This window comes from Sinocyclocheilus rhinocerous, unplaced genomic scaffold (genome assembly GCF_001515625.1).
Source record: "Sinocyclocheilus rhinocerous isolate Xijiao unplaced genomic scaffold, SAMN03320098_v1.1 scaffold1982, whole genome shotgun sequence".
Classification (NCBI taxonomy): Eukaryota; Metazoa; Chordata; class Actinopteri; order Cypriniformes; family Cyprinidae; genus Sinocyclocheilus; species Sinocyclocheilus rhinocerous.
Genome location: NW_015651555.1, coordinates 742,477 through 762,810, shown reverse-complemented (window position 1 = coordinate 762,810; position 20,334 = coordinate 742,477). Strand labels below are relative to the sequence as shown.

At 35.0% G+C, this 20,334-nt stretch overlaps 2 protein-coding genes across 2 annotated transcripts in view; one reads left to right on the top strand and one right to left on the bottom strand.

Moving 5' to 3' along the window:
- LOC107713083 (claudin-10-like) overlaps window positions 1-6,376 on the bottom strand; it is a 29,320-nt gene extending 22,944 nt beyond the window's left edge. Inside the window, exons 1-2 of the mRNA XM_016518503.1 lie at window positions 6,324-6,376; window positions 4,995-5,066 (exon numbers count right to left, since the gene is read on the bottom strand). The gene's annotated coding sequence lies outside the window, so the exon portion shown is untranslated. The remainder of the gene's footprint in view (window positions 1-4,994; window positions 5,067-6,323) is intronic.
- abcc4 (ATP binding cassette subfamily C member 4 (PEL blood group)) overlaps window positions 6,346-20,334 on the top strand; it is a 35,369-nt gene continuing 21,380 nt past the window's right edge. Inside the window, exons 1-12 of the mRNA XM_016518502.1 lie at window positions 6,346-6,521; window positions 8,269-8,379; window positions 10,910-11,030; window positions 11,750-11,974; window positions 12,324-12,413; window positions 14,862-15,085; window positions 15,888-16,137; window positions 18,077-18,184; window positions 18,556-18,645; window positions 18,763-18,954; window positions 19,663-19,757; window positions 20,115-20,201. Coding sequence (XP_016373988.1) covers window positions 6,436-6,521; window positions 8,269-8,379; window positions 10,910-11,030; window positions 11,750-11,974; window positions 12,324-12,413; window positions 14,862-15,085; window positions 15,888-16,137; window positions 18,077-18,184; window positions 18,556-18,645; window positions 18,763-18,954; window positions 19,663-19,757; window positions 20,115-20,201 — 1,679 coding nt within the window. The 5' untranslated portion in view covers window positions 6,346-6,435. The remainder of the gene's footprint in view (window positions 6,522-8,268; window positions 8,380-10,909; window positions 11,031-11,749; window positions 11,975-12,323; window positions 12,414-14,861; window positions 15,086-15,887; window positions 16,138-18,076; window positions 18,185-18,555; window positions 18,646-18,762; window positions 18,955-19,662; window positions 19,758-20,114; window positions 20,202-20,334) is intronic.

Below are 20,334 nucleotides of genomic sequence, written 5' to 3'. Positions count from 1 at the left end.
GTGTGTGTGTGTGTGTGTTTGGCATTTTTATTAGTATTGATCAATATTTTTTGTGTTTCTCGACATTTGTTTTAGTTTGAGGGTTTATTTATTTAGTTTTTGATCAATATTTTGAATTACCTTTTATTTTTATATTTTAATTTTAAGTTTAGTCAAATTTTTAGCTTTGTGTGTGTGTGTGTGTGTGTGTGTGTGTGTGCTTGGCATTTTTATTAGTTTTAGTTTTTTGTCATTTAGCTTAAAGGATTCGTTTGGTGTTATTTTTAGTATCATTGGGATGCTATTATAGTTTTTATTAATATTTTGAATTAGTTTAAATTTTTATATTTTATGTTTTCATTTTAATTTGAGTGAAAGATAAATTAGATAATATAATAATATAAATTTTATTTATATATTATTATTTCATTTATTTATATTTCAGTTTTAGTTTTAGTTATTTTAATATATCAAGTTAAACTGAAAAAAATCTGAAATTATAGTTTGGGATGAAATGTTTATAAATGTTATTTACTTTATTTCAAAAGGTTTTTTTAAGTCAAAGTTTTATTTATTTATTCATTTATTTAGTTCATTTTTATTTAACGATAATAACGATAATAATTGGAGAGGTTGAGATTCTAATCTGAAGTTTTGTTGCCATCTAGAGGTAAGAATTTGGGTAGACCATAGCTCCTTTTTCATATGATGATTCTTTAAAGGGATAGTTCACCCAAAAATGAAAATTCTGTCATCATTTACTCACCCTCATGTCGTTCCAAACCTGTATGAGTTGCTTTCTTATGTTGAACACAAAAGAAGATATTTATATTTTGAAGATTGCTGGTAATCAAACAGTTGGTGGTTGCCATTGACTTCCATAGTAGGAAAAAAAATACTATGGAAGTCAATGGCAACCACCAACTGTTTGATTACCAGCAATCTTCAAAATATCTTCTTTTGTGTTCAACATAAGAAAGCAACTCATACAGGTTTGGAACGACATGAGGGTGAACTATCCCTTTAACCATCAAAAAAAGTATGTAATAATATATAAGCATCAGGTTTTGACTTAACACTCCTATTCATGTTTGTGCATTTGTCCTAACAAAATTATGTTTTGTACTATAGTTTGCACATAGAGTGCCTCAAGAACTGGAGAGTGTGAGAGTGCATGTAAAATATCCTCACTGTCTAGAATTTCAGACATGCTTCTGGTGTGCTCACTTCACCTTGAGCTTAAAATAACAGATCTTCACTTTAGTTAAATGTCACCGGTGATAAAAAAAAAAAAAGACATATTTGTCAAGAATAATTAAAGGGTAAATGTTTTTGTATGAGTTCGAGTGCATGTTTGTGTAACCAGGAGGCACCAGTTAGAGAAGGTCAGATGGGTCTTCCTGCCTGTTCTCAGTCTCAGATCCTGTTAATGGTTTCCCTCCGTCCCCCCAGAGGGAGTTACAAAACATAACCTGACCTGACCAAAACATGAGGCTTCTTCAGTCAACAGCTGCTCGCCTCAGCCAAGAACACATCAATTACAATTATGTAATGTTTCAGGTAGTATCAGTTACATTGATAATTTAATTTAATAACTTTATTTATTAGGTCAATATAACAACAATGTCATATCAGGACCATATCAGGACCATAATGAAACCTATACAAAATGAATAGGCTACCAAAATAAACCAACTAGATGATTTACGTGTTCTAAAAAAACTGTGAATTTTCACAAAAGTTGGTAACATGATGTTAGGGTGTTGTTGGGATGTTTCTATGTAGATTCTGGGTTAAAATAAAAAATAAAAAATAGTACAGATGAGTTGTCGATTTTTTATAAATGCATACGATGTGATTCATACAGGAATGTACAATAAAAAAAAAAAAAATATATATATATATATATATATACGTAAAACAACTTAGCAATGACTTTAAAATTATAATTTTTTTTTTTTTCAAATTAATATGTGGTTGCTATTTGTGGTAGTGGCTTACTGGTCAAAAACAATAAAGCTTGGTATTGGGTCAAAAGACATGAGTCTCTTTTTAATGTAAACCTATGACACTGATCTATTATATAGGCCTATGACAACGAAAACCTAAATAAATAAAAATTCCTAATAACTTTTGTTCCACTTAGGGGTGTCGCGATATACCGGTATTGACGATAACCGTGATATTTAAATAATGAAATATCATTATCGTGTTAATTAGGAGTGTCGCAATATACCGGTATTGGAGATATTTAAAAATGAATAGTGCTCATACAATAATATGACTCATAATAATCCAGCGCCATTAATCCATTATGAAGCATTAAACTCTCATGTGTTATTTGTTTCATTCATACTCGACAATGGAGGGCACCCTGCGCAGAAATTCCACAAGCAAAACTCAAAGGAGTGATAAAACAAATGACTTTCCAGGAAATCCCTTATATGGACAAAGGTATCCAGCTGTCGCTGCTGAATAAAATGCAGAAATAAATGTTTTGTATGATGAAATAGGATGAGAATCAGCACACGATTGCAACAGTGTATGGTTTATCTGTGTTCTTCAAGCCATCTCAGGCATTTTCATATGGATAATGTATATTTATTTTGCAATGCTAATTGACATAGCCTTTATCACTGTATAGAATACTATAAAACAAGAATCAGTTCACAGAAGTTATTTTAAACACTCGATCGACGCTATAAGGCAAGTTATAAAGTCAAATATATTCTCATATTCTCATAAATGGTCTTACTTTGACACTGTGCTAAACTAAAAATGGTTAGCAGTTTAGTCTCTTTTGTTTAGTGTAATTTTTCGTTTGTATGCAATGGTGTTATTCATTGGTCAAAAAAGGGGGGGAAAATAATAATTTGACAGATAGGATGATTTGTTTATTTATTTTTCAAGATTTCTATAGATTACGCAATATATCGTTATCGTGATTTTTTTTGGCCACGATAATCGTGTAGTGAAAAATCTGAAATCGTGACAGCCCTAGTTCCACTAAACATGTTATAGAGACATTATATGGCTCTTATACCAGTGGGGATGGACGACTCAAAACAGCCTGTAATTGTTTTGCAGGTGAGCTGTTGCTGAGTGATACAAGGTCAGCGAGAACGTCAAACTAAATATCTGCCACCATAGCAACCACAGATTCCCTCAAGGAGATCCCTGTGCTGAGGCGCATTAAACACGTGTATCACCTCCAACATGCAATTATATTGTTGCAAATTGCATTTGTGAAATTAATCTTGCCATATGAAAGGGAGAAAGGGGCAGTTTTATAATTGCAGAATCATTCAGATGAGGCAGATTGAAGCATGCTGACTGAGGTATGCAGTTATTCATCTTTAGGAAGCATAAAGGTCACAAACCTCACATCACCATGACTAAAGATTTTGACTTCTTAGATAAATACGAAAGACTTAAATGAGTCACACAAAAGCTAGTTTATATTTGCATGCAAGACTAACTAAGGTTTAACAAAGGTTAACTAAGGTTAAAAGATTTACCTGTTTATGACAGAACTCCATGATGACAGTCCCGGGAAATTTGACTGAAAAAATAAACGTGACTGTACATGCTTATTATGTGCAATGCACCTACTGTATTTACACCACACAGATTTGAAGCATATCATTTGGGATGCTCAGACAGAGCTAAGGTTAAAGGAATAGTTCACCCAAAAAGGAAAATGTGCTGAAAATGTACTCACCCTCAGGCCATCCTGTAGAATAGTTTGTTTCTTTATCAGAGCAGATTTGTAGACATTTTACATTACATCACTTGCTCACCAGTGGATCCTCTGCAGTGAATGGGTGCCGTCAGAATGAGAGTCCAAACAGCTGATAAAAACATCACAATAATCCACAAGTAATCCACACGAGTCCAGTCCATCAATTAACATCTTGAGAAGCAAAAAGCTGCATGTTAAGAAACAGATCCATCATAAGGGGGTTTAAACTGTCGCTAATCCATAATAACGCTTCCTCCAGTGATAAAGTCCATCCCCAGTTGTCCTCTAAAATCAAAATCCACCAGCATATTTTTTTTTAGAACTGTTTTGGACTGTTTTTACTTGTAAACAGTGCTTGATCTGTGCATATTTCTCTCCTGATTCAGACAAGACCACTTTTTCACTTAAGAAAGGATTCACTATTACAGAGGACTCACATTTTAGCAAGAGTTTGAAGTTAAAAATGTCTTAATGATGGAATTGTTTCTTACAAACACGCAGCTTTTCGCTTCACAAGTTGTTAATTGATGGACTGGAGTTGTGTGGATTACTTGTGGATTATTGTGATGTTTTTATCAGCTGTTTGGACTCTCATTCTGACGGCACCCATTCACTGCAGAGGATCCACTGGTGAACAAGTGATTTAAAGCAAATTTTTTTTAAATATGTTCTACAAACTCATCTATGGATGGCCTGAGGGTGAGTAAATTTTCAGCAAGTTTTAATTTTTGCATGAACTGTGCCTTTAACAGTTGGCCTCTTTCAGTGTTACACAGCGATACGGGGAAAAATGGGACCTGTTTTAGAATATAAATTATGGCTCTAATTTTCTTATGTAACCTAGAATAAAACATTTGCATGTGAGAACAATAAGGAATCCACAAGCTTGCTGTGTTTTCAAACACTGGTATGAACATTTGATTTCCAACTGACCACAAATTCCCAGAATTAAGATAATCACCAGATTCTATTATAACCGAAATGCCGCTGATCCATGTTTTATTGCTTTTTTTTTCTGGGTCAGTTTTCCAGCAGAAATATGTAATCCCTTACTGGAGCTTGGCCTCTGGTGTAAAGTTCACATTTAAGATGTTCACATTTCACATTTAAGCAAAGTAATAATGACTCAACAGTCAGGCTTTCTTTGCAATACAGAACATTGCGTGGAAGTCAATCATTCCTGATATACAGCTGTAACTCCTCCTTACAGATTATGTTCGGCTGATTCTTGGAGGCTACAGAAAAGGGCTTCCCTTCTCACGTTCAGCATTACCTTTATCAGTGTAGCGGCCACCTGCTCTGTCTCATTGTGGGTCTCTCATCTTCTGCTCTTTCAGTGCTTTATCTGTATCGGAAATCCAAGAAAGAGGGACAGACAGAGGAAGGAAGAGAGAGAATAAACATACAGTGCATGTTGCAGTATGTGTTTCTCACAGAGGAATGAGATGTGTGAGTGGGCTAAAATGTAATTCTCTCAGGACATATTTAAAATTCACTCAAAAATGAAAATTCTTTCAGTGAATAAATCGTTCTTTTGAAGTCTTTAATAAATCACTTGATTGAGTTCACATATAAATGTTTTTATTTTAAAGACTAGACTACATTTTGGTCTGTTCGTTTGATATACTTTTATGGTGCCCACAGTCCCCATTTATTGTAATTGTATGGAAAAAAACAACCAACATTATTCATAATGTATCCATTTATGTTTAACGGGAAAAAAGCCATATGGGTTTGGAACAACAAGAATAAGTCAATTGAATTTTGAATCATTCAATATAGCCTATTTGAAAAGAAAGATTTGTTTTGTGTTGCTTTTTTGTTTTTCTCTTTTTAGACACTCTAATTAAAGATGATTGCTTCCAGCACACTGCATGAGTGGGTTGTGTATGCAGAGCTAATAAAGAACAGATGGTAGACAAGAAGCCTCCTCACCCAAAAGTACCAGGCACAATTACACAATCAAAGTTACAAATGTGCATCTCTTTCTCTCATGTGTCAGAATAGTCGATCAGAATCGTATTTGCCCTAAAAGAGTAATAACATAAAGTTGCATCATTCACTTCTTCAGCAATTCTACCTCAAAGCAATTTTCTGTAAATCTGCTTTCATCCTTTTACTATGTCGCTCACAAGCAAATCATACTATGGTGAAGCTTTGGCTCATTAATATTAATTACTCGACGTGACGTTGCCTCAATTGGCCTAACCGATTGGCTGCATAGGCGAAGCTGGTAAATAAGCGGGCTCCTTAATATTAATTAGGCCACTTGACGCAACACTCAAAGAGGGTTACCAAGCAACGTAAGTATGCCCTAATTAATATTCATAAGATAAGTCTTCACGATAGTAAGGTTCGTAATTTCGTCAGCTTGATCTGAGGTGTGTATGAAGGATGTAAACGTTCTTCTTATGAGCCAATCACGTAGTATGCCCTAATTAATATTCATAAGATAAGTCTTCACGATAGTAAGGTTCGTAATTTCGTCAGCTTGATCTGAGGTGAGCCAATCACGAGTGACCCAAGGATTGTCGAGCCAATGGCTGATCAGACAGGCGCGCTCATAGTAGGAAATGAAGGGTTTACCTCCGCCTGTACGTACTCGACGACATGTGAGTGTGTTAGAAAGTTACACAACAGTTTATAAGGTAGATGTGTCGCACTGTTCGCAGGTTATGCGTGGGGTCCCAGTGTCCGGCTGAACTGCAGGGAGGATGGCGATCGATATGGAGCCCATAAAGAAAGATGCGAAGAGCAACCCGTCCGCCACGGCTAATCTCTTCTCACAGATCTTTTTCTGGTAAGTTTTTATGCCTCTAAGTTATACAGGAGAAAGAGAGGAGGGGGACAGTTACATGATCAACTTATGGGCCATTTTATGTGTTTTCCCTCTGAAATTAACAGCCTGTATCAAAGAATTTAAGCTTTGTGTCTTTCGTTCCCTTATGTGTACATTTTCTGACACTAAAGACATTATTAGTTCAGCCTTCTTTATTCAGAGGATTTTAGGTGTCTTTCCATCAGTTGTGTATCTGATCCAGTGCTTTGTTACACGCGGAAAGCTGGTCCTGTTCACCACCCACTTCTTTTCCTTCCAGTATTTCCAGTATTTTTCCCGGTGTTCACTCTTAATAGCTTTCATGTACCGGAATAGCCATGTGGGTTAATGACGAAAGAGGGTCTGACATGATAAAAACGTTCTTAGAACGTTCTAATGTTGGTTTCATACATTTCTGAAAAAGTTTGAAAAAAGTGACTCGTTATTTAATCATATTTGAATTTAATCTTCAGTCTTCATTTGAATTATTTATTGTAATTCTTAAAAAGAATTGAGCTTAATCATTATCTTTATAACGTTTTTTTTTTTTAATTCAGTTTTTTTTTTTTTTTTTTCAAAAAAAGCTTTTTTTAAGGGGATTACTCTGTTTGACATAAGCAAATCATGGGTTTCATAAAAGGTAAACTTCTTATTTTTTGAAAATGTAATAACATTGTTTTGTTTTTTTGGCACAGGACAAAAAAATGACCTCTTGTTTTTTTGGTTACACCACACTGACTTTGATTTGAAGGGTAAAAGTTTTAGAAAATAATTTTATTATAAAGCAAAAAAAAAGTCTGTTTTCTATGCCAAACAAGCCTTTTTTTCAGGAATTTCTATCTTTTAATGGGATTTTTTTTCATACAATCGCTGAAAAATTACACCACCTAGTAGCCATTTTTAACATTAATCAGAAAATATTCAAAACTGGTTTTAATTCAGAAATTTAAAAAAAAGTATGTTTAACACCGCATTCATTTTATTATCTGTCACACATTATTTATTTTTTTTATAATTTTTAATGTGATGTTGTTATTCCATTTTATTTTGTATTATTAGTTCATGAGTGATTGTGTTTTTCAGCAATAGTGTGCACCCTTAATTTACAGTGAAAAGAAGGTCAGGGAAAAATCTAGATGGAAAAATCTCCAGACAAGTTCTTTGTCCATTTTTCTTTTTTTCTTTGTTACTTTGCACTTTTTGTATACTTAATTTCCATGATCTAAATATTCTTAAAAATTAAACGTCTGTTGTCATTTGGAAGTGTGTAGGCCTTCTTGCATTATTATGCTGTTACATTATGATTATATATTCAGTGACATAAAATGGTCTTTAAAATGACAATAATATCGCTTATCGCAATTATTTCTGGGGCAATATATCGCACAACAAAAAGTTGTTATCGTGACAGGCCTACATGTTATGGACCCATATGCAAATCTAGCCATTTGGCTTTAATGTCAGAGGGGTTTTTAGGTTTTGTTTTCCAACCCTTGACCCTCAGGAACACTCTGTGCAACGCTGATAGAGGAGAGCATCTGTTACTGTCATTTTAAAGAGATTGCCTACCTGCATGTATGTATGTATGTATGTTTGTTTGTCATGAAACATATGGTTTGTACACTTTAGGCGGCTGTCATCACTCATCAATTATTCAGCATCCTTTGGTATACACATTTAAAGAGTTCTGTTGACCAAAATCCTCTTTTCTCTTCACATTTGACGTCAGCTGGCTGAACCCTCTTTTCCGTATCGGATCCAAGAGAAGACTTGAAGAAGATGACATGTATAAAGTGCTTCCGGAGGATGGGTCCAAGAGACTCGGGGAGGAACTGCAGAGGTGAGTGAGCCGCTGGGAATAAACCGACTAATCAACAGACTCTTCTCAAACAAACCCTCAGAGTATTTATTGTGAAATATGAGAACGCAGGCCAGTGCGGTTCCCAGTAGGTGTTGGGAAAGTGATGGCTCACACCAGTTCATTATGCAATGTTGAGTTTTAGCGAACATCTCTGTAATCATCCATACATTAACAATGTATGAAAACTGAAATGAAGGAATGAGTTTAGGCTGGTTTAGTATTCCTAGAAGGAGCCTTGGTTGGGCACGTGGGACCCGAGACCGTTGATCCTGGAGGTGTGGATTAAGATCAGACCCGGTAACCCAGGAAACTGTGTGTTCAAAATCCACAAGGGGTGTCTCATTAGCTACCACAACTCTGCCTTACAACAGATTTTCACAGAAGGACTGTCCTTGTAGACAAAATATGCTGTAAGTTGGCTTGGATAATCAGCCAGGTTGAAGTCAAAGTCGGATCACTTAGAAAAGCAATAGAACACCTCTTCTCCAGCCACATGATTTGGTGAGCATTCATGTTTGTAGCACAAAAGGTGTGGGACAAGTTAGACATTAAAATGTAATATTTAGGATTGGGTTTTTTTGCAGTGATAATCTGTAGAGCCAGAACAGAAGGGCAGATAATTTGGAAGGTTCTATTGTTGCTATTACATGAGCAGAACTCTTGGAGGAGGATCCAGAGAGCAGGGCGTGAGGGAGTGTGAGGTTAACGGCCCGTCTGGTTTTCCTGCTCACTTTCATTTTGTAGTGTACAGGAAGCCACCCTGAATCTAATGAGACAGACTACTCACTATGTGAAGTATAAACGTGTGTGTGTGTATATATATATATATATATTTATATTTTTATCTAACACTGTTGACTATAACTGAAACTTGAAATCAGAAATTAAGTTGACGTTACATGGTCTTGTCTTATTACGAGCAGTTCATTGAAACATCTTTCCTTTTGGCTTCTAGGCAATGCAGCCTTTTTGATAATGGATGGATAAACACCAAATACTACTTAAGCATTGTTTAGGCAACCTTTTAATTAATGCATTCTACCTAAAAGCATAACAATAGTTTTTCCCCAGTTATTTTAATATATAAACTTATTTATTGTTAATAAATGTTATAAATCTATCCCAATAATTATGTAATAAAGAATTAGAACGATCAAAGAAAAGCCTCCTCAAAAGAGTAATTCCCTCACACAACCAATAACAGTACATTTACGCATTTGGCAGACACTTTTATATGAAAGCAACTTATACCACGTTCCATGTGTACATTTTTCATGTCAGTTCATGTATTCCCTGGGAATCAAACCCATTGAATGGTCCCTTTTCACAATCCAGTAAATTCCCAATTACTTAGCAAGTGTCAAGTTTTGTCTTATCAACTTTTTTCTCTATTTGAATATCCCATTTCACTCAGAAATATGTCACCTTTCAGAAATAAAATGGGTTACTTGAGTATTAATGGATATTTGTTACTGTGCAATCCAAGATTTCACGGTGGTTATTTGCTCTTTTAGATTATTTGTCTCTTTTTGATTTTTGTAAATAAAACACACTGTAACATAAAGATCACTGCTTGCTATTGCCTGTCATGTAAGGCTAGTATTTTCTTCACCTTGAGGTTTTATTACATAGAAACACATAAGCAGATAAATCATTCACTGACCTCTTGTACAGCGGAGAAAACCACTCATAATCAGCAGTCTCCTGCAAAGTTTTTATCTCCAGCCGTGAATGCATGGAAATGTATGACAGTGAACAATTCTGTCATTCATTAAAAAGCACCTCCTCACACAGCGTTTCTCCAGCCTCTAATCATGCACTTTAAAATGGATCAGTGCTGGTTCATTTAGCACAGCTCTGGGATATGACATTAATTAGTGAAGCTTTTATTGCGATCAGCACCTTGGAGCGCACTGGGGCCGAGGCGTAAACACAAATGTTCTGCCTTGAAGTAAACTGTTATTTGCAGATGTAGAATTTACGGCCGGACGTTACTGCTGGAAAACATCAACTGAAGAGGCTCAGCAGCTGTTTTGAAGAAGCACCTTAGTAGTTTTCCTGATTTGGCTAAAATGTGTTAGTTTCTGGTCAGGATTGGTTTCTTGTGTGCCTTGAATGCTTTTCATGTGACCTGTATTCTTTACATTTATATGTTGTTTTACATGGCCTGTACAACATACACGCTTGTTACCTGTTCACCGGGTGGCCCTTGTGGTCCAGGACTGGACCTTATGTGGTCCTCATTTTTCATCCTTTTAAGCTGTGTAATAAATAATCAAGATTTATTCATCAAAAAAAGACAAATGTCTTCATAGAGAAATCTTTTGTAGACTAAGTGTTAACAAGTTTGTCTGTACGCTGAAGTCATCATACCGTTATGTTTTATGTGAGATGACACAATGTGGGTAATAAAGGAGTATTATAGTTGTTTTATGATATCCTATTTCTCTCTGTGTCAGCATAATTTATTAAGCCTTGCTCATCTTTTTTCTTTTTCCCACACTCATAGCTACTGGGACCATGAAGTGGAAGAAGCAACCAAAGAACTCAGGACACCCAAACTCACCAAAGCCATTATCAGGTGCTACTGGAGATCATATGCAGTACTGGGAGTGTTCACGCTTATAGAGGTACGTTCTGATCCAGGGCTTTGCATGATATTTTGTATGTGGAACACAATGTGAAGGCAGCGAAGCTCCCCTCTAGTTAACTATAAATCGAGTGTGTATTCACACTACATTTTAGGGATGCTCCGATCCGATATTCAGTATCGGTATCGGCTCCAATACTTTCATTTCATTTTCATTTGGTTACATTTTAAGATTAATTTAGTGGTTACATTTTTGCGCATTCATTTAATAACCATCATTTTTAATAAATAATAAATTATTCACCCAATAGGGATAGTTCACCCAAAAATGAAAATTCAGTCATTTACTCACCCTCCACTTCCAAAACTGTACAATTTCAAAACACAAAAGATATTTTGAAGAATGTTGGTAACCAAACTGTTCACGGTGGCCATTGACTTCCACATAGTATTTGTTTTTCCATACTATTGAAGTCAATGGCTACATTGAACAACATAATTTATTAAAATGTTAATAAAGTTTTATGAATTCAATTGATATAATTTTATCAAGATTATCAACATTTTATTAAACCATTTAAACAGATTCCAGAAAAATATAGGGTTCTACTTGCCTACATGTAGAAAAGGAGTGTAAACAATTGCCACCAAAATTTCCTCGTGTAAAGACAAGGGTGTGGATGTCTTTAGGAATGTGCATGTCTAATTCATAATTATTGCACATTGTTATTATCTGATGTTTCTTCTTCCCCATTATAGGAGGTGATTAAAGTGATTCAACCAGTGTTTTTGGGAAAACTCATTCAGTATTTTGAGAGAAATGAGCCCGATAACATGGCAGCGTTGTATGAAGCTTATGGATATGCAGCAGGCGTCTCTCTCTCCACTCTGGGTCTGGCGTTACTCCACCACCTCTACTTTTACCACGTCCAAAGAGCTGGAATGAAAATCCGCATTGCAATGTGTCACATGATCTACAGAAAGGTTAGCTTTTCTTAAAAACACAAACCTGCTTTTCCAGAAAAAAATTTCTGAGGAGGTGCCAAGTTACAGTGGTAGTACCAGGATTTTTAATAAGTACCATATCTGTATAACATGATGTTTACATGGGGTTCTTCAAAGAATGGTCCATAAAACGCCTCTGTACTATTTTGCAGGTGTGCCACATCTCTCTCACCCCCCACCCCACCCACACACACACACACACACTTTTTTTTATAAAGTGTCTGTAGATAAAAGCGATAGGAATTATTTTTTTATTCTTGGGCTTGGCTGAGGGTAATTCCTTATCACGGTATCTCCCACAAACCTTTAGATTTGTTTCTTCTTTTAGGCACTGTGCCTTAGTGCCACAGCTATGGGCCAGACAACTACTGGGCAGATTGTTAACCTTTTGTCGAATGACGTCAGCAAGTTCGATGAGGTAGGAAATTTCCATAACTTATTTGTCTTCCTCTTAAGTGTTACAGTCACCGGCTGTCCATTTCCTGTTTTTGAAGCAGGTCACTCACAGGGAATTTTTTTTTTATTTTTATTTTTTTATGGATTTAAACATGGTACTTGTTTGGTCAGGGAATTGTTTTGTGTAGTTCACTTTCCAGTTAAAACAGCCAAAGGCAGCACGAGTGATTTACCGTAAAGGGCTTGTGTTACTGGGTAACAGATTGGCCAGCGTTCAGAGTACCAGGAGAGGTCTCAAATAGGTCATCTTAACCTTTTGTGCATTTACAATCTGACTTTGGGTTATTGGAAAATTAAAATGATTAGTTAACCCCTTAACTGTCACTCACATTTTTGAACATAGACGTGAAAGTGCACGATCCAAACTTAAATTTTTATAATTCATGAACGAAAACATTTTGTAACATGATATTGATGTACCATTTTCATGGTAATGCAATGTTTGATTTTAAAATGGGTTTCAAAGGATGAATTTTGAGATTTAAAGTTTTCAATTGATATATAATTTCTGATGATTTCTAAAGTGTGATAGAGAAAAAGGCAACAAAGACGACTTTTTTTGACAAAGGTCAGAACTCCTGTATATGTAGATTTTTGAGGTGCACTCTTGTCAAAAATTAATCTATTACTTTTCCTACATAATTTTTAACAAAAACATTGGTAAAATCTATTTAGGAGTCTTAGACCTTTCCAACGATATATAGTTTGTCATGATTAGATTAGGATTTAATTGTAATATAGTGAAGTAAACTTAGGCGTCCCACAGAGGGGGACGGGTGACAGTTAAAGGGTTAAACAGTTTTTATGTGTTGTGGTTTCTGACATACAATATAACTCACCCATTAATCAGTCCAGTGGAGTCTCCAGCAGAGTTATTATCATTATGTGATGGATAGTTACTGTATGTGAAGTGTTGGCTGTGTGCCTTGTAACATGACTTTACAGATTTAATGCAGCTCAGTAAACGCATGACCATTTTAAACCATGTTCATTCTGTCTGAACAGTTATTCTGTGTATTTGTAGTAGGAATGTCATTGTTCTACATCAGTATTTGGAAGCGTTTCTCTTGCATTTACCAGCAGACATCAGAGGGGTTCCATGAAGAATTACCGGAAGTTCAGTTTTTGTTCAGACCAAGTTACCCGAAATAAGAACTTTGAAGTTTAAGCTACTTTTTTTTTGTAGATTCTAAAAATAATCTCTGGGACTGTTTGTAATATGATATTACAAAAGCAGTACACCGTGTCCCAAGTACTACACTAAAATATTGTCTCATGAACTACAACATGATACGTCATGGTTTTGTGCCACTATGTAGGGGCTTATTAAATGAACGCTGATGATGGAATACAGATATTGATTTTATGTAAAAACAATATATATAATCTAAATTTCTTTTATTTCTCAAAGAGTCCTAAAAGCATATCACAGTTTCCACAAATATTACTTATAATATTTATTAATATATATTCTGTCTGAACAGTTATTCTGTGTATTTGTAGTAGGAATGTCATTGTTCTACATCAGTATTTGGAAGCGTTTCTCTTGCATTTACCAGCAGACATCAGAGGGGTTCCATGAAGAATTACCGGAAGTTCAGTTTTTGTTCAGACCAAGTTACCCGAAATAAGAACTTTGAAGTTTAAGCTACTTTTTTTTTGTAGATTCTAAAAATAATCTCTGGGACTGTTTGTAATATGATATTACAAAAGCAGTACACCGTGTCCCAAGTACTACACTAAAATATTGTCTCATGAACTACAACATGATACGTCATTGTTTTGTGCCACTATGTAGGGGCTTATTAAATGAACGCTGATGATGGAATACAGATATTGATTTTATGTAAAAACAATATATATATAATCTAAATTTCTTTTATTTCTCAAAGAGTCCTAAAAGCGTATCACAGTTTCCACAAATATTACTTATAATATTTATTAATATATTAAGCAGCACAACTGATTTCAACATTGATAATAATAATAAATGTTTCTTGAGCAGCAAATCAGCATATTAGAATGATTTCTGAAGGATCATGTGACACTGAAGACTGGAGTAATGATGCTGAAAATTCAGCTTTGCATCACAGGAATAAATTACATTTTGAAATCTATTCAAATAGAAATTGTTATTTTAAATTGTAATAATATTTCACTATATTGCTGTTTCACTGTATATTTGTTAAAATAATTGCAGCCTAGGTGAGCATTAAAGACTTTTAAAAACATAAAAAAGAATTATCAACCCCAAACTTTTAAATGATTGTGTTTGTACATGTCAAAAAATGGTGTTACTATAGTGCCACATCCCCCATGGTAATAACATGGTATTTTTTTGGTTCATTTTTTGGTTAGTGAAGTGGTATGATATAATTGTCTGTTGTTTTGTTCACCTCTCTTGTCCCAGGTGACTATTTTTCTGCACTTCCTGTGGGTGGGGCCTCTGCAAGCCGCAGCTGTGATTGGTCTGCTTTGGCAAGAGATTGGAGCATCATGCCTTGCGGGCATGGCAGTTTTAATCTTTCTTATGCCACTTCAGACCATGTTTGGGAAGCTGTTTTCAAAGTACAGGTACAATCTCAGGATTACTCTGAAAAAACAAAATGGATCAGGGAAAAGCAATCATAAGAAGCTGAAAGGTTTAATCACAATCACAGGATGCTCTTCATGTCATGGCTAATAGTGTCAAGTAGGCTTTAGACACTTCAGAAAACATCTGTGAAAACACTTTTATCATCTCTTAAAAATCCCTTATATTTTTAATGAGTTGTGATATTTTCGATGAGCTTTGTTGTTCAAATGACAGTTTGTCTGGACTGATTTCCGTAATATAGAAATAATTAATAGCTCAAAAGAACAGTTCAAGTGCATGAATTAACTTTGCATGCTGAAGATGGTGTATTTTTCTGTTATGGTAGTTACTCGGTTCATAATGAGATGTTAATCATCTCCAACCATCTCCAAATAAGTAATTTACGAGAATTTATTGTGGTGATCAGTCTTACTGCAGTGTTAAAACACAATAAATCATAGTCACATGTTTCACCACATGCTCTTTCCTTCTGGGGTTATGCACTCTTTCTGAGGTTCAGAGCCAAACCTAAATATGATTCATCAATTAGAAACTTTTGTCACACGATTAAAAAAATCGTGCTACTTTAAAGGAAAATGTATGTGTATATATAATTATTTTAAAATCAAATACTTGAGTCATGGAAGGTGAAATATTCCAGAATATCTTTAATCTCCCTAAATAGAAATGGTAAAATTAGGACAATTTATTTTGCACTTTTCCTTAAAAACTTATAAATACCAAATTAATTCAGTTTTGTGTACAATTTGTTTTTCTCTAAAAACAAAGAAGATAACATAATACTCTTTTTGATTTTTGGTCATAAACAGCTAAAAACTCTCATTTGTTTGTTTCTTGTAGGAAGGAGATCTCAAAAATCATGAGCAGCTCTTACCTCCGAGGACTGAACATGGCCTCGTTCTTTACGGCGAATAAAATCATCCTGTTTGTGACGTTCACTGTGTATGTTCTGGTGGGCAACAAAATCTCCGCCAGCCGTGTGTTTGTGGCCGTGTCGCTGTACAGCGCCGTCCGCCTAACCGTTACTCTGTTCTTCCCTGCTGCTATCGAGAAAGTGTCCGAGTCTGCCATCAGCATCCGGAGGATCAAGGTACGACCGCCATCATTAGGCCACATTTACACTATATATGACTATATCTGATTTTTCTAACACGATGCTTAAGCTGTGTTTGCAAGCCAAAGTAAACATACTGACCCAGAAATGCTTAGACTGAAAAGGAAGTAAAAACGGCATGCTTTGCATTGGACTCAGATAAAATGATAATATAAGCATTTGCTCACTCAAAGTTTCAAAAGACATAAAACTTCAGCATGACTCCACTGGGTTGAGCCACCATTGTTTTTTAATTGACATATGACTTGTATTGACAGGGGAATATCGGATCTGTCCACTTAATTGGCAGATGCAAATGTCTAAACCAGTCTGAGAATCCATGCGCTTTTTTTCTGCTTAAGACGTTTTGTGCCACATGGGAGGAAAAAATCAGAATTGGTTCACTTGAACTGTAACGTAAATGCCAATCTTTGTGAAGTTACAGTGTTCCCATATCTTGGAAAACCTAGAATTGTGATTTCCAGGTCTGGGAGAGTCACGGAAATTGTTATAGTCTTGAGAAAAAAACAGTGCATACTGCATGAAATAGTGTATCCCATAATGCAATGTGGTTAACATTTCTTTTATGACATATTATTTGATCAGACTGCCAGTATATAAGGAATTTGTACATAAAATTGAATTAAAAATTCAAAATAATAATTTAAATTTCCAAATTGATAACTGGACTTACATGCAACATGATAGCGACCAGTGCTGGGGGTAATATATTACAAGTAACGCAAGTTACGTAATCAGATTACTTTTTTCAAGTAACTAGTAAAGTAATGCATTACTTTTTAATTTACAAGAGAATATCTGAGTTACTTTTTCAAATAAGTAACGCAAGTTACTTTTTTTTTTTCAATTTATTGATTGACAGCTCCCCTGTCCCCATGTTGAGAGAAATCAGAAGATGTTACTGTAGTTCTAAAATAAATATGAATATGCATTAATTCATCTCACTCACAAAAAAAAAACACACAGATTCAGTATTCCTCAAAATGAATAAAAATAATGCAACTCAGAATATGACGCAAACCTGCAATAATTAAATGTTAAACAACACAAATATCCTTTATGTATTTATTCCCATTCTATTAACCAATGTCTTTGCTTCTGACCGTCGATGATCCAGTTCAACCGTACTAAGCAAAAATTACTCTAGACGAACATTTGTGTGTTTTTTTTTTATTGCTAAAGTGTGTTGCAATTTCTTCTTCTGCATTCTACTGTACGGACGTAAATTTACTTCCCCTTCAGTCTGAGGCTTATTCATTTCACTTTTGGTGTGAAAACGCTTTTATATTTGCCAATATATATAAACTATATATATATATATATATAATTTTATTTTTTTTATTAATTCCAAAATGTATCAATATGCAACAAATAAGGAAAAAGAAGACAGAAATTTGCATGTTAGAAATGAGCAAGTTGATGCTCACAAACTCAAATATAAATATAAAAGTATATTTATGTTATATATGTCATACAGCATAAATGTACTAAATAAACTTTCGATATAAATAAATGAAATGAAAGATGATTTGCCAAGAACAGCTTCTAAATCTCTGGCTCGTCTGGTTGTGCTGAAGTGCTGCAGGTGTCATTTTCAGGGTTAATTTTAGATCTACTCCAAAGTTCCCACTGACACAGCTAATGTTGCGTAAGTCAAGAACCTGCAGATTTTGTAATCATGGAGTGTCTGCTTAGAGAAAGGAGCCTTTATATACAAAGCAGATGATTAATTTTCCGATTTGACCTCACATTGAACCCACTTCTTCCACTTGTCGGACAGTCCTAATTTGTGTCAACCAAAGAAACTCCAAAATACTGCGACTACACTGTAAGAGTGTCATTACAGCAGTTTTTTTTGTGTGATGGTCTTGTCTTCATGCATCATAAGTGTCTGTGGTCTTTCTCTCACATGCAGAAGTTCCTCTTGCTCGACGAGCTTGTGAAATCCCACGTTCCACTTACTCAGGAGGATAAGAAAGAGGCGTCTGTGGAGATACAGGATCTCATATGCTACTGGGACAAGGTGAGTTCAGTGGGACCAGGCCCTTGAAAGTACACACACCTTCCCCCGAGTTATGATTTTGGAAATGCAGAACTACAAGCTGCTATAGTTCCCACTTAAGGTTTCTTAAGTGTTTTTTTTTTTTTTTTTTGGTTGGCTTCCTTATGTATTTCACCTTTTGATTTTTTTTGATTTTTATAATAGATGTATTAATTAGTATATGTTGTGTTAATTAGTATTGATACTTACAAGATCATGCTCAAATGAACAAATAGTTGCCTCTCTGGTTCTGTACATGCACCGATCATGAAAAATGGTTTGAAAAGTTTTTTTTTAACAGTTAGTTCTTTCATGTTAAAATTTATATATCTTCTCCCCTCTCTACTTCACAGACTCTGGATGCGCCAACTTTACAAAATGTGTCTTTTAATGTGAAGCCAGGTCAACTTCTGGCGGTTATTGGTCCTGTGGGGGCGGGAAAGGTCAGTCACAATAATTCCATTCTCTGATTTCAGTTTTCCCAGGTTTGCATTTTAAATAGAAATGATCATGGCAGCCATGAGTGTTATTAGTTACTAATCTTCACCTCTCTCCCGCAGTCTTCTCTCCTCAGCACTGTTCTGGGGGAGCTCCCAGCAGAAAAGGGTGTGATAAAGGTCAAAGGTGAGCTGACGTACGCCTCCCAGCAGCCTTGGGTTTTTCCAGGAACCATTCGGAGCAACATACTGTTCGGAAAGGAGCTGCAGCCCCAGCGATATGAGAGCGTCCTCAGAGCCTGTGCGCTCAAAAGGGTGAGACGTGTATTAGTTAATTCATCCATCTCACTCTTGCCTTTCTAACCTGTTCCATCTACTTGTAAATTAAACTCTCAGTAAGATAATTTATTGTTTTCTTTTTGTAATTAGGGTTGTCAAATGAATTAATTACATGTGCTGATTACTTAATTTAAATAAAAACATAATTAAGTACATAGTTTTACACTATTCTTTAGAGTAAAAACAGTAATATTGTTAAATATTACAATTTAAAATAACTGTTTTCTATTGTAATATGTTTTAAAATGTAATTAATTCCTTTGATGCAAAGCTGAGTTTTCAGCATCATTACTCCAGTCTTCAGTGTCACATGATCCTTCAGAAATCATTCTAATATGCTGATTTGCTGCTCAAGAAATGTTTTTGCTTCCAAATCTCTTATCAGTTGTACTGCTTAGTATTTTTGTGTGTAAACCGTGATACATTTTTCAGGATTCTTTGATGAATATAAAGTTTTAAAAAAAAACCCGCATTTATCAGAAAAAGAAATCTTTTGTAATAAATGCATTTATTGTAACTTTTGATCAATTTAATGCAGCCTTGCTAGTTTTAGTATTTGGTTGTTGCTTTAAAACTTTAACTTCACATCTTCATAAAACTTTAAATACTATAAAACATTAACTGGACATCTTGTTGTTGTAAGCTGTAGTATACTAATACTGTAGTTCTTTCTGTTTTGTACAGGACATGGAGCTGCTTCCTGATGGGGATTTGACTGTGATCGGAGACAGAGGAGCAACCCTCAGTGGCGGACAGAAAGCTAGAGTCAACCTGGCTAGGTATCCCAACCTGTTAACACTTGAAAAATCAACCATTTTTCACCTTTATTATACAAATTCGGCAATTTAATAAAACCCCATTTCTTACTTTAACTGATACATTGTTCTGAACAAAATAAGATTAAAAATGATATAATGTATATAAAGCATAGTATGTGCTTTCAGAAGACTGCATCATGGACATGCTGAGGATATAGTTAAACAATGACATTTTGTAATGTGAAAAATATATGAAATGGAAAAAAATAAATAATTTCAAAATAGCAAACTAGCATATATTTGCTAATGCAAAGGAATATTTAAGAGCTGTTTTATTAGTTTATTAGTAACATATCTGTTACTGTCTGTGGGTTTTAGGGCTGTGTATCAGGATGCTGATATTTACCTTTTGGATGATCCATTGAGCGCAGTGGATGCAGAAGTGGGTAGACACCTGTTTGAACAGTAAGTCCATACTCTTCATTGATCCTGTTGTGTTTTACTGTTGCTATTCATAAGGTTCTTTTTCGGTACATTGAAAGCTTTTAGTTTTCAGGGACAGTCAAGCTCTGCAACAGGCATATACACATATATATAT